The sequence below is a fragment of the Aythya ferina genome (genome assembly GCF_964211825.1).
Source record: "Aythya ferina genome assembly, chromosome: 15".
NCBI classification, from domain to species: Eukaryota; Metazoa; Chordata; class Aves; order Anseriformes; family Anatidae; genus Aythya; species Aythya ferina.
Genome location: NC_140314.1, coordinates 15,347,132 through 15,361,801, shown reverse-complemented (window position 1 = coordinate 15,361,801; position 14,670 = coordinate 15,347,132). Strand labels below are relative to the sequence as shown.

Below are 14,670 nucleotides of genomic sequence, written 5' to 3'. Positions count from 1 at the left end.
GCTGCCTTCTGACATCAAGAAAAAGGTATTAAAATCAGTATTAATTAGAGGTATTGACATTCCAGTATTTGATACATAGTCAATAATCCTTTCTCTACAAAGAACAAGCAAATGACAAATTCAGTCTAAACAGAAGTCCAAAGCTAAATCATTATCCTTATTCAACTCAACACCTTATCCAGAAAACAAGTGCTCAATGTGCTATAAATTGTCAAAAAATAAAAACTGCTTAAGAAACTTGTGGTTAAACTGAAAAAACAAAACAAAACAACAAACAAAAACAAAACAACGACAAAAACAAACACAACAACGACAAAAAAACACATCAGAATGGTACATGTACAGAATCACAGAATCACAGAATCACAGAATTTCCTAGGTTGGAAGAGACCTCAAGGTCATCGAGTCCAACCTCCAACCTAACGCTAACAGCCCTCCACTAAACCATATCCCTAAGCTCTACATCTAAACGTCTTGGTACATCTTTGTTTATGTTTTTGTGCGTGTGTTTGTAAGGACTGATTTATCAGTTTCTTTATGTCCTGTGGCAGGATTTCAATGTTTTGTTGTGAATTTCAAGAATCAAGATGCATAGAATCATAGAATAATAGAATCATTAAGGTTAGAAAAGACCTCCAAGATCATCAGGTCCAACCATCACCCTACCACCAATGTCACCCACTAAGCCATGTCCCTAAGTATCATGTCCAACCTCTCCTTGAACACTCCCAGGGATGGTGTCTCCACCACCTCCCTGGGCAACCTGTCCCAATGTTTGGCTGCTCTTTCTGAGAAGAAATCTCTCCTAATCTCCAACCTAAATCTCCCCTGGTACAACTTGAGGCTGTTCCCTCTAGTCCTATCACTAGTTACCTGTGAGAAGAGGCCGACCCCCAGCTCCCCACACCTGCCTTTCAGGTAGTTGCAGAGAGCAATGAGGTCTCTCCTGAGCCTCCTCTTCTCCAGACCAAACACCCCCAGTTCCCTCAGCCACTCCTCACAGGACTTGTGCTCCAGGCCCTTCACCAGCTTCATAGCCTTTCTCTGGACATGTTCCAGAGCCTCAATGTCCTTCTTGTACTGAGGGACCCAAAGCCATCATACCACGGTACACTTCTTGATGTTTGAAAGGTTAACTATCAATGGATATTACCAAAGTATGTAGTAATACATGATGATTTTGAAGATGATTCGTGAAGTGTTTACGTTGCCAAAATTTATAATGCATCAGCAACAACCACAAATGCATTTATTACATATTTCACTGTGTTTGCCTTCTATGCTCACTTACCCATTGGTAATGAAATGAACAGCCCTTAAAATAAAGTAATAAATCTGCAGTGGTTGTGGATGTTAAGAATGTCCTTTGCTGCTAATACATTATGAAGTTTTAAAGCATTAAATGAATGTACAATTTATATCATTCTCACTAATACATGGAATCTTTATGGTTTGAGGATTTCAAATAATATTTTTACCAGTTTTCTCTTTAATTTCTTTGGTGACAGCATCTGTGGCATTTTCTTCATCTGCCATCCCAAACAATTTTTATCCAAGAAATAGCCCTCTTTGACCTCCAGTTCATCTCCCACATCCCATAGATCCATTCTGTTTTTTATCCTGTCTTTTTTTGATTAGCAATGAAACCATTTTTCCTTCTACTGCAATAATCATCACGTGTCTATTTACCCCATAGAAGTGCAGTAGTGAGGAACAGATTAGCTCTAACGACACAGCACCAGGCCCTGAACCTAACGATCTTGCATTGTACATACATGCCTATTTGTTTTCCCATTACAGAAGGGTTGGTGTTCTCAGTCTGAAATACAGTTCAGGTAATGTTAAGTGATTGTTAACACAGATTCTGTTGTGAGTAACACTTCCCTTACTCAGCAGGCAATCTGTTATAAGCTGTTTAACCCTCAGATTTCAGGAGTTACATAGAAGAGGAAGACTATCCTCTTGCCTGCTAGTGATGATTAATTAGATGATCAGCAGGAAACCCCACTCTGCTTCCAGTGCCCCTCCCAGATATTTCTAGGTCAAGAATTCAGTCCTGCACCGTTTATCCATTTATAATTGCTTTATTTGCCCACACACCACTGAAGATGGGTTCATAAGGAGAAGGCTGTGTGATCTGAGCAGTTGAAAGTGAGGATGCTGCTTGTCTGTTCTAAAAAGAAAGCGTGGGAGAAAGGCCAATAAAAGTCTAAAGTGTCTGTCCACAGCTGAGTCTGAAGATACCTAACCAGGCTGATGGCAGAAGAAACAGATGGCCTAGATGGGAGCTGGAGGAACCTTCATCGCTGCAGCTTCAGATAAAAACAGTGCATGGAAGAAGAGGCTGAAAGACTAAAATATTTCAGTGAAACTGGGGAAACTTCTGCTCATTGAATAATTTCCTTAAATAATCTGTTCTCCAAGTATTGCTTTTTAGTACAGAAACTTCTGATAGCTCATTAGCTTGAGTAAGTTTTACATATCCTTGCTGAGCCTTTCTGATGTGTTCCTTGTTGCCAACTCCCTTTGATCTTCAGGATATGCATGCTCCACCTTGCACCCACAGCACAAAGTTCTGTAGTGTGAGTCTTCTCCAAGAAGAGTTGGTCTCCTGCAGACCTCAGCAGACAAGAAAACGAGAATAGCTTTTCTTCTGCTGACCAACTCTTGTCTTACAAAAGATGAAAAAACTGTTGTCTTAAGTAAGAGTCTGAGTGCTGAGATTTATAGTTTAAAATCCAATGTATATATTAAATACTTAGTTAAATTATAGATACGGGAGTACATCCTTTAAAAGATCAAAATTAATCCATATTCTTTATCAGCACTGCCAGAGCCTCTGATGGAGATATTATATCCTGATTTGGGCACCATGTTTTAAAGGAAGACTGGAGGGATTCTTCAGGAAAGAATAGAACAATCAGAAATACAAAACATGAGGAAAGTGTGAAAGAAGAGTTGAGAAACTGGAGAAAGGACTTTGTGTCAAGAAGGGGAGAGGAAAAAGGAGGACATAACTTGTGTTGTATGTGTCAAAGAATCTTGCAAACAAGCTGTTCTCTATGTACCTAATAGATAGGACAAATGGAAATGGTGTTAAAACATATAAGAAAGATTCATTTTAAAAGTATATTGCTTACTGACTTGCTGAAACTTCATTACCAAAGATTTTCAGGAATGAATTAGGAATGGCACAGTTAGAGTTCTCCTGGTCTCGAGCACAAAGGGTGCCCTTCCAAGGTGCCATTGGTGACCTTCCAAGGAAGATTTTTCTGGCAATAAAAACACGTTCCTGTCCCTGGGCATTGTATTTAATTTACACTCTCTGATCTTTTACTGATACTACTTTCTCACATGCATATCAGTAAATATGGTTTAGATCTCTTCGACTGCTGAGAATAACAGTAAAATCATTTTGCAGTAGTTTAAAGAACTTTAGGATAATGTTTTGGCTGGCAGTTTACGTCTATTGGACACACAAGCCTCCCATAGCCTTCTTGGGTTTGGTTTTAGAGTGAATTAGAAGGCTGAAGTAAGAAATGCAGGAAAGTAATGGGGTGGATATAAAGATCCATTTGGGGGTCTTCCAATGCAATCAAAAGGGATCGACTAGCTTGGGTCACAAAGTGGGACATGCATTATCAGAGAATCTGATGCAATAACTTTAAACCAGATTTTGATCCTGAAAATGCATGTATGTCTGACTTCATACATCTCAGTACTCTAACAGATTTAAGCAGCTTGGAGCTGAAGGTTTCCAGCCCTTAGTTTAACAGTTTCATATACGATGAGGAGTAGAAAATTCTGAATTTACTGCTTAAACAACCCTGCTCCGTGAACTAGTGTGACTTGGTACATTCCTGAGCAGTCCTGCTTTCAGTACTCGGGGGACCAAACGTCACTCCTGCTACTTAAATAAATAACAAAAGAAACAGGCCAAGGCCCAAGCCACGAATAGAAGCCCTGGGCTATAGGTATTTGTGTTTGAGCTACTTCTGTGTATGTCATCTGTGCAATCTGTGGTTGAACTTGAAAATACTGTGGCTGTATTTATTTTCAGCACAGATGAAAGAATTTATAAGTACATTATTCATGGAAAGCATTTTTTAAATAATCATATTCTGATATGTTTAGAATTTGAAGCTGGCTTCCTCACACCAGCTGCACTATTATTACTATTCTCCCTTTTAATTCCACATACCTAAAGCCACCCCCTGCCTCTAAGCCGTGAGGGGTAGCCTGTCTTGCTCTTATCCTCAGAGCACCCACGTGTGATTGACACAGGTTACACGTTGAATTAAATCCCAGTGGCATTAAATTATCAACTGGAGGTTGCGCAGCACAAAGATGTTTGATCATTACAGAATTAATGTATTGGAAAGGACGAGGCAGCGTTCTGGCAGGTCTTGATGTTTATTTATTAATGTTTATTTATTAATGTTGTTGTTGTTGTTGTTATTGTTATTATTATTATTATTATTATTATTATTATTATTATTATTATTATTATTATTATTATTATTATTATTTTGCCTCAAACTTTCTCATGAAGGGCTCCTGGCAGCGCAATACAACGGCAGTCCCCGCGCTGAGGGGCGCCGCGATGCTCTTCTCATTAGCTGAGCGCTGGAGTTGGAGCCGGACGTGCTTTCCCTCGGCCGGGAGGCGGCAGGCAGCGATGCCCGCCTAGAGCCAAGGGCACCCTTCTGCCCAGCGCCTTCCCAAGCGGCGCTTGGCGGCGCTTCGTCGAGCCCCTCGCCGGCTTCCCGCATCCACGAGGGCTTCGGCCGCCGCCCCAGGCTGCCGGGACAGCAGCCCCCAGGACCGGCCAGACCCCTGCGGACGAAAAGTTGCGACCGCGCCGCCGAGGCGAGGCGGTGCCGCCAGGGGGGCCCGGCCGCGGCCGCCGCTCGCCGCCCCCCGGGGCCACCGCGCGCAGCGGGGCCCCCGCGGGGCCGCGCCTCAGGGCGCCGCCGGGCACCCGGGCGCCGCCGCGCGGCCGCCGAGCCCTGCCGCGGAGCCCCCGCCGGGCTTGAAGGTCACCTCCGCCCGCTCGCCCGCTCCGGAGCCGCGTTCGGCGGAGGCTGGCGAGCGGCAGCGCCTCCGCCCGCAGCCGGCCGGGTCCCTGCCCGAGCGCCGCGGGGCTCCCGCTGGCCGCGGCGCAGCGCAGCAGCGAGAAGCCGCCCGCCTCGCTCGCCCCCTCCACCGGCCGCCGCTGCCCGCTCAGCCCGCGGGCGGGCCGGGGGCTCCGCTACCGGGCGGCGGCGGCGGGGGGGGCGCGGCGCGCAGCCGGGAGGGCGGGGAAGGGCTGAGGCGGCGGCGGCGGGGAGCCGCGTCCCGCTGCCACTTTCCCGGCGCGGCCGCTGGCTTCGGACGGGAGAGGCGCCGCGGTCGCCGCCCGCCTCTTTATGGTGAGTTCGGTCGCGGCCCCGCGGACAGGGGGTCGAGGAGGGGGGGCCGGGGCAGGAGGCGTCGCTCCCCCAAAGTTTCCGGGGCGGCCCGGGCGGGGGTCGCGCTGCCGGGGCTGCGGGAGGGAGCGGGGGGCGGCGGGGCCCCGGCCGAGCCCGTCGGGGGGGAGGCGGCGGGCACGGGAGGTGGGGGCCCAAAATAAAGCAGCGCCAGAAAATGGTCAGACGGCGACCAGGCGAGTTGGCGACTGAAAGAGGGGAGATGCTCAGCGGCCGGAAAACTACTTGCCTGTAAGTCATCGGTGGTTACCTACACCCTAGGCTACTCATCATTTCATGTGTTCCTGCACGGTTCCATTAGAAGGCAGGTGTCTGTGTTGCCTGCTACATGCACAGGTAGCTCCACCTGGGCTGCCGCTCTCAGCAGCAGCAGCACGCGTCTGCGGTGTGACAGGGGCACGCGCCCGGCAGTGCCCAAATCTGTAATATGGCTGTTGGTGATGGAGCCGCCAACTTGCCATGGCGCACGCAGATGGTGGGACAAATGCGGTCTAAAGTTTGAAGTGATTCACATCAGCAGTGTGAAAGATCTTGTCCAAATCTGCGACTTTTGTTTTTCTGCTCTGACTTGCAAATGTGACGTAGCGAGCTTGAGCCTCATGTAGGGCAGCGATGACCGGTTTTTCACTTTAAATAAAATGCAGCTTATTCAATGGGAATTGAATTTTAAGGTATAATAGACCTAGAAGATGGGGTCCCAAGAATGTAAAGTCCCTTCCTTCCCTTCTCATTCTGGACTTAATGATAATTAGGGAAATATACTGTGTGTTACATTTGTCATTTAGAAGTGTGAAAACAATTACATGCATGGAATATAAAAGTAGGAGCAAGATTTTTGCATTCTGTGGTGGAGATTGATGATCATGGAAGTATTACAATCTGAAATGAAGTTATTCCTCATGTCACAATCAAATAATTCTTTTTTTTTTTTTTTTTTTTTTTTTAGAGACAAAACAGTCACAGCTGCTTGACAAAATGCATATTGGGAAGAGTGGCTGCAGTAGGGATGGGGGGTTGAATTTTCAATGCCTATCTGAATAAATCACGTTGTTTCTAAGAAAGTATTTGGTATCACATGCTCTGGTTATCAGATTTACAGTAGCGATTTAGAATAGCTCAAACTATGGTAGTTTTAGCCTATTTTTATTTTCTTTTACTTGAACAGTTTTGAATTCATGAGGTTTTGGGAAGCTATGTAGCATTTGTGCTTGTAGTCCAAATTTGCTGAACTCTCAGGTAGGCTTTAAAGGCTTGGCTACCCAAGTTTCATTTACCATTTGTTCTTCTGGTAGATACAGTTTAAAAAGGATGAGGCATTTCCTGAAATGAAGTCTGTGTTTATAGTTGTCAAGGTTGTAGGTTTTTTTTTTCTTTCAATTAGTACTTAGCTATCAGTAATATAGCTGACAAATATAATGAATAAAATGCGCAGAATGCCGATGATTTTCATAGTTCTTGTAATTGCAGTACTTGGTGTCCTTGAGGCACTGAGGGTGCTTTTCTGGCTTTCATAAAAAAGATAGCCTTAAATGACAGAAATACTGGCAGGAGTCAAGTGTCGAGGAAGAGTGTAGAATTGTTAATTCTTGGATTCATAATGTACACTTCTCCGGTGTAAAATATGAGCATGCATGTAGGACTGCAAGGTTCGATTCACAGCACTGTGAATTATTGTAGTGGTGTCTGCTCTCTCCCTTACTAGCATGCATGCACTGCTGATTACTGCAGAGGAGGGAGAATGGGATGTCCGTAGGCCATGGCTGCCAGTGCTGCTGGGTTTTGAAGTTTCCTCTTAGTTCCCAAGCTGCAGCCCTCCACAAATCCCCTTTGAAGTTAAAGCAGGGGATAGCAGGACTGAAGATAACTTGGTCACTCAGGCAGGCAGTCTGTCTGTCCAGGGCATGACCAGTTTACACCTGTGTCATCTCTCTTGGAGGTTTGTGTGTTTCTTCTATGTTCCTTCTCCTTGCTTTAGCTCCTCCTGCTTTCACCATTTGCTTATTTATTTCACCTCATGTTTTCTTCTTAGTCTATGCTCTTCATTTTTTCTTGTTTCCTCCAAACTGGCTGTCCCCCCAGTAAGCACAGGTAGTCCCTCCCTCAGTCCTTCTTACTGCTTTCTGGGGGATCTGCTGCTTTTCTGCTAGTCCCACGTATTCTCTGGTTTTTCCAGGTGGCCTGTGCCTTCATGTCAGGACAGCGCTGGCTGGGCATCCAGCTTTAGCAGCACATAGAAAGACATGGACCTTTCTTTTTCAGGAAAGTTATTTTGCCTGCATCTCCCCAGTCTTTTGTGTTCTCTGGAGGTTAGTGACAGTGCAGTGAAAGTATTGGGTGTGTACATTTATATGACTCTTACTACTACTACCACTAACTTAGAAATAAATTATTACCATTATTATTATTTTAGAAATAGGAGTGGAAGAAATGTAAGAACCGTGTTTATCTGTTTGGTTTAGATTTTAGTATTGCTGGGTTTTCGTGAGAATTACAAAATTGACTCTAATGAAAAATAAACTGAGTTTAATCACTTTAATCTTCATGGATGGACTGTTTTTTTGTTGATGTCGTTTGGTTGTTTGTTTCTTTTTTTTAATAACAAAGCACTTGATGTTATTATTATGGGTACATTTTAGATACTTAGTGCACTGCAGCAATGATGTGTTTGCATATAATGATATTTACTGATGCTGTTTATCAAGACATGGTAGAAAAACAAAATTACAGTAAAGTTTTCCAGTTGCTGCCAGCAGGTGATTAACGTGACAGAAATTCCCCCAAAGAGATGTCCCTGCAGTTACTCACTTGGCCAGGGACATGCTGCAGTGGAGGGGCTGTTCTATGTCTATGTCTTCAGGTTGTTCCTGACAGAGCAACCCCAATCCACGTTACAAATGCTCACGTTAATGTGACATTGCAGGCAGCGGATGGGACATATAGTGGTGGTGTATGGTTGCAAATGTGTTTTCTGTATGAAGCCAATCTGTTTCAGTATGTGAATTAAGCATGGCTGGTTAGTGCTTAACTTAAAATTATTCTTATCTAGTAGCTTGGGCCTCGGTATGTGGCATTTCCATAAGGTTTATGGAAGTTTTGTTGGGCTTCATATTGTGGTAGAGGTAAAAATAGTACTTGTGGCCAGAAGTGAGCAATTAATAAGCAAACATCACCGTAAACATATCCAGGAATCATATACCAATACAGTTTTTAGGAAGGATTTAATGGAAATTGTATCCTTGGTCTCACTTTGTATGGACAGGTAAGCTGCATTTCAGACCAGAAGAGCTGTTCAGCATTCACTCGGTGTGGGCGAAGCAGTGGACAGAAGAGACCAATGGCTGAGGTCAATAATTCAGCTCCACTAATTTATCATGCTGTAGCTTTGAAATGGCAATATCTGATTTTTAAAACTAATCATCATCATTATATGCTGTGAGGATGGAATTTCCTGACCACAAGGAAATATATTACTTAGAGTTGTGGAAGGCATGGGTATGTTTAACGTACAGTTTCTAAAAGCTCCATTACACTGAAAAAACAAACAAACAAACAAACAAAAACCTACCTTAATTACCTTAATTGAGACTGACGTACAAAACTACATCTTGAGCGAATAGACCAGCTGAAAAATAAGTATTTTCTTTTAAAGATTCATTTTGTGCATCTGACAGAAGAGTGTATACATACTGTTCTTGACTGCATCTTGCCTTGTTCCTGTTTCATGTAGGAGGAGTCTGGAGATGCTCATTTGTAAAAATAGTATGGGAGAAAAACTGAAGAGTTTGGAAACAAGTGAATAGGCAGGTCTTAAAATAGCAAACAGAAGATTAGGTAGCCACCTAATACGTATCTAAGAAGTATCTGTGATTGTGAAGTCATTGAAATTAGTGGCAGATCTACTGTTGGCTGGATTGTGCAAAATTTGAAAAAATAAGAACTGCAGTGTTTCGTGAGAGCAGAAAGATCCTATCTCTGAGGATCCTTTCACAAATAATTAATGGGAACTCTTAATTTTTTATTGTTGCTTTTTGTTTGTATTTTTTAATAGTTGCACCTATGTATGTTAGTTTGATTCTTTTAAATAAATGCTGGATTTCTTCAGTACCCATCATAATTTTCCAGTGCAAATTCTTCTTCTAAGAAGTGTAGTGCCATCTCTGAAACTTCATGTTCTGTGTTCCTGAATATAGTATAAGTAGGTACTGATCTTACCACTTGTTAGAACATATGCATTTATGATTAAAAATGAAAAGGTTTATGAAGTTGTCTATCAGTATCTATTACGCTTTTCATAACTGTATTATTTTGCTAAATTTTAATATGCCAAGGACTACAACTTACTGCAAATGAGATCATTTTATTTGTGTCCTTTAAGCTGATGTGCAGAAAAATGAAAGGAAACCAGAAGGAAATCTTACCTGACACAGGAGAACACTTTTGGGATGCTGGGATTTCACGGTGTTACATAGCAGCAGCACTGTAGCATGTGTAACATTCTGAAGAGCACAACAAAGCAGTCATGTTTGATTCACATTGTGGAATACAATTAGATATCAACCAACATTGAATGCCAAAGATGTGCTTGTCAGACTTCAGAAGTTCTGTTTTTTGCTAGGTAGGTGTAGTTTAATCATAGATTCATAGAAATTCCTGAGTTAGAAGGGACCCACAAGGATCATTGAGTTCAACTCCTGGCCCTGCACAGCACAACCTAAGAGTTAAACCATCTATCTAAGGGCACTGTCAAAGTGTTCCATGCACTCTGGCAGGCTCAGGGTCTGAGCACTGCCCTGGGGAGCCTGTGCCAGTGCCTGACCACCCTCTTGGTGAAGAAGCTTTTCCTAACACCCAGTCTGGGCTTCCTCTGTTCTGCTCCAGATTTTGTACTTTGCATAGAACCTCTCCAGAAGCAAGAATATGTATAAATGGAGTTTTTCATGAATATTCAGAAATTCTTGATTGTTTCTGAAGCTTATTTTGAAGTATGAACTGTTTGGCTCTTTTAAGGGGGAAAGTAACTGTTAGGAATTTTGCATGTTCCTTTCAGAAATGTAAAAAATGTTTGAAGATTCTCTGATAGAAAACACGTATACAATTCCAAAACTCTTGCAATTTTTATGAGGCTAGTTAAAAAACCACCACCACCAAAAACCCAGAACATTTTGCAACTTTGGCTGCAGTTTTAAAATCCTTTGTTTCCAAATAGCTGGATGGTATTGCAGCTAGTTCTCTGAAAGGAGGAAGGTAAATAATTTAGATCTAGGTAATATTTAGATTGACAGATGCCTTACTGCCTAGCTATGCAATACACTGCCTTAAAATTAAGACAGCTGTCGAGAGTGGGAGCACTGTACCACAAATGGGGAGTGTCAGTGCGAGGCTGACTGCAGTCACTCAAGCTGCTGTGAAAATCACTGAGCAAATTCGTGGCCATTAACATAATTGTCATTCTACTTCAGGTAGAAATGCAGGTGGGAATATTGTTACAGCAGCTAGAGCTGAGAGGCCTGGGTTGTGTTAAAAGGCAAACATGCAAAACTGAATCACTTTTAAGGTAAGTGGCATGATGGGGACTGTAGGACCTGATGCAGCTGTTTGTGGCCAGCATTGCAAGCACTCCAAAAGATGCATATTCTTGTGGTTGACAAAACACCTGTGTTCAACCCTGCAGTGTACCACCCTGGATAAAGTTTAGGGTACAAAACAACACCAAAAAGAATGACAAAGAAACAACATAATATATTTTAAAAAATTGCTATTTGTAACCTTCTCATCATTAAACAAGTAGCAATGAGAGCTGCAGTTAGTGAGTCTGGCTTCCTTCTGTGTTTTGTAGTTCACTGATTTTTGAGTGTGTCAGGGTGCCAGTTGCGACTAAAACTTGTCCTTTAAGGCATTTATTAATGACTTTTCTGCTGGATTTTCTAGCATTTAGCAATGTGTGAATACATGTTGATGTACTCTTCATAGGGTCTTGCTCTTCTAATTGTTTGCTGGTTCCACAGCATTTCTATTAATTTTATTTTCTCTGCATTCAGTCTCTTTCTTACACATGAGCAACTACTGTATGATCAGAGCAACAAGAGGCCAGCCTGAAAATACATTTTGTTTCCTGAGAAGTTCAGGAAAGAAACTTGAGGTAGAAAATTTCAGCTCTGAATGTATGCTGTTTTGAAGGCATCCATATGTGAAAGCGTGGGTAGAAATTTTAAGCTATTATTTCAAATCAAAGTTTTCTTAAAGCAGTTGTAGAGAAGTACACAGGTGGAATAAAATCTAGTCTTACTGGACAGTTGTGTTAAAAATAACAGGAAAAAAGATTTGATATATTAAAATCAACACCATCATCACATGAGATAAAAGAGCAGTGAATTTGGATGTACTGCCCTGGTGAGAAAGCCCAATGCTGTTGCAGTTGGCTGGCTTACACCTAGGTTGCTCTGTGGGGTGTTTTTTAGCTTGTCTTTCACATATCTGTAGCTCACACATGAGAAGAAACATGCAGAAAAAGGTTACACATACAAAACTATCCTCTTAAAAAAAGTGACAATACAGTATGGAGTTTTGCATTTCGGCAGAAAAAATCATGTTAAGTCTCTAATGAACCACAAACAAACCTGGATCTCGAAATGTGTAATAGTCTTGCTGTCTTGAAAAAACGTGTCTCCTATATCTCTGTCCATTGTATACAGTTTTCTTTTACAAACATATCATGAACAGGCAGTACTGGTCCTTGGATAGCCACTTTCCAAGTTTCTGTATTTATCTTGTGAATTTGTTGTTTTATTAAACAGGTCCTAGCAGTCTGATTTTTTTCACCATATGTTGTATGGGATCAACATTTTATAGTTTGGGAAGAGAGAAACAGAAAATATTAAATGGCACTGATCCAAGAAAAAGGCTTGGCATTCTGTGACAAAGCCAATATTGGTATTTTTGTCTGCCCTGGCAAAAAAAAAAAAAAAAAAAAAAAAAAAAAAACACTTTTCTCACAAGTACTGTTTTTTGATATAGTAGTGGCAAAACCAGATAGATCTCTTAGCATTTTTTCTTACATAAATAGGGATTATGCACTATTATGGAGCTATTTCCTTGAGCAAATGAACTTGATGGTAAATGAAGATCCTGTCAACAGTCCCTATGTAAAAATATAGAATACCTTGTGAAACACTCATTGCAGAATAATCTTCCATCTTCAAAGTTAGGTAAATTCTGTAAGCACTCTGCCTTGGGATGCAACACACTGTGTTGCTTGGACACAGAACTTAGTTTGGCTTCTTTGGTGGGAAGGCTGGAGAAAGCATCAGTTTCAAGTAGTGCTGTTGCGTTGTTGTCTTTGATCAGTGGCACAGGAAATAATTTGATGAAATACTGTCTTCTGTTACAGTGAAGCTCTACACTAAAGCTGTAGGCTAAAAAAAAATTCTCACTCCACCACAGACAGTCCACTCTGTGTGTGAGTAGTTACTTAAATGTCCTTTCCTCCAGCTTCTGAGATGAACTGCCTAAAATGTCATCTACCACATGGTGATACCCATTTTAAGTCTGCAACAATATAAATGCTAAGGAAGTCCCAGAGTGCAGTTTGAATTGAGCGACACAGAGTTACTCAGCAGGAAGATTAATGGATCTAGATATCCTCCTGATCTTTCTGTGATATTAGACCGTCTTTGCCCACTTCTTAATTTAGGACACTCTCCAAATGGCTTCTTCACTTTGTGATGACCTCTTCTCTGTTGCCATCGTGATAATGTTAGTCTGCAGCTGCCTCCACGGGAGACCGATTGGGTTCCCCCTGGTCATTACAACTATTGAGCTCCTGCCAAATACAAAAATTGTCTATATTGCATGTTTTGCACACTTGCTTCATTGTGAATGTCCTCAACTTATATAAAGGTTATTTCATTAGTACTGTTTCCAATCTCTGATACCTACCCGTGAGCTTTTGTTTTATGTTTTCATTCCTTTGTTTTACAATGTTACATTTTGGTCAATGCTGAATCTGTTCTGAATCACTTACAGATTGTAACCAGTTATTAAGTATTTTATGCCACGATGGGAAACATCAGCCTTGTTGTCAGGTGGAGAAAGTCAGTGCCTTATTTGTAGCCTGCTGCAAAGAGCACTTTGTGGTGTGATGGACGAAGAGATCCTTTTGCTTTGTGTAAGCCTTATTCAAAAATCCTATCTTTTTTGATACTGAAGGCATGTTTTACTCCTCCCACTGTAAAATGCGTTACAATCAGTCAGCTTTGGTGCCGATAGGATCTTTCCTCCTCGCTTTGTGGACTATCCAGTTCATATCCAGTGAATGAGCTGATGAATCACAGCTTGTTGGTTCAAATGAACAGAATGATACAGTCAAATAGTTTGGCCTCCTTATCATTTTGGGTATGGTTCTGTTTTCAGCAATTGCCATTTTATTGCAGCAAAAGTATGTATTCAACTCTTGGTGATAACACTTCTGATTTGTTTTCCCTATAATTTGGTTAGCCTGAGGTTTTCATGTTAGCCATGTTTCAGCCCTCTAGGTTTTGTTCTTGCCCTTGAGTTAACCCAAACTTCATTTCATTGTATCCAGATACGATATATATGTCGGTTGCAATGTGAGTGGATTTTCAAAAGGACTTAAGGGTTCCTAGAAATCTCATTATGTACAACATTGCCTGCAGAGAAAACTAAGTATTTTATTATATTCTAGATGTGAAGGTGCTTATTTGACATTGTGTATCCAGAAGTGCCTCGTAACAGCCCCGTGCAGTCCTGTGAGGTTCTGTAGGATTGTGTGGGCCCCCTGGAGACAGCTGGCAAGTACAGTGAGGTCGTGGTACCTTCTCAGAGTCCTGGGCAGCAACACTGTCTCTGATGAAAAGAATAATTTATTTGTTTGTTTCAGTCTTTTTGGAAAATATTTTAAAGTGATCACATTTAGTAAGATACAATTTCCTCATAAGTTCTATACAAAATATGTAACTTATCAGTAATACACGATACAGAACAAGACAGTAAACGATAAATAAAAACAAATAGCTAAAAAATGAGACATGACCGAGTCATAAGAATGTTTTGTTTTAATAAAAATGCCCATCCTTTCTGTTCCTGGAGTCCACAGTATTGTTCCAGTTTCTTTACAAATCAGACCATTTTTGCTTTTGCACTTTTTAATCTTATGTTTTTACAATGAGAACTCTGTCAAATTTGC

General features: G+C 41.8%; 2 protein-coding genes across 11 annotated transcripts in view; both read left to right on the top strand.

The window, feature by feature from the left end:
- The window catches only part of LOC311445157 (uncharacterized protein), a 61,548-nt gene extending 58,249 nt beyond the window's left edge, over positions 1 to 3,299 (top strand). For 2 of the 4 annotated variants that reach the window (XR_014698261.1, XM_084536959.1), the window contains one exon: positions 2,229 to 3,299. Coding sequence is in view for 3 of the 4 variants with exons in the window: in XM_084536959.1 (XP_084393085.1) it covers positions 2,229 to 2,248 (20 nt within the window). In the remaining variant the exon portion in view is untranslated. The remainder of the gene's footprint in view (positions 1 to 2,228) is intronic. The other 2 variants (XM_084536958.1, XM_084536960.1) reach the window with 1 other exon arrangement.
- A 1,295-nt stretch (positions 3,300 to 4,594) lies between these two features.
- RBFOX1 (RNA binding fox-1 homolog 1) overlaps positions 4,595 to 14,670 on the top strand; it is an 873,300-nt gene continuing 863,224 nt past the window's right edge. For 2 of the 7 annotated variants that reach the window (XM_084536930.1, XM_084536941.1), the window contains exon 1: positions 5,007 to 5,411. In XM_084536930.1, coding sequence (XP_084393056.1) covers positions 5,409 to 5,411 — 3 coding nt within the window. In that variant the 5' untranslated portion in view covers positions 5,007 to 5,408. Of the gene's footprint in view, positions 5,412 to 14,670 lie in introns of all 7 variants that reach the window. The other 5 variants (XM_084536912.1, XM_084536910.1, XM_084536908.1 and 2 more) reach the window with 4 other exon arrangements.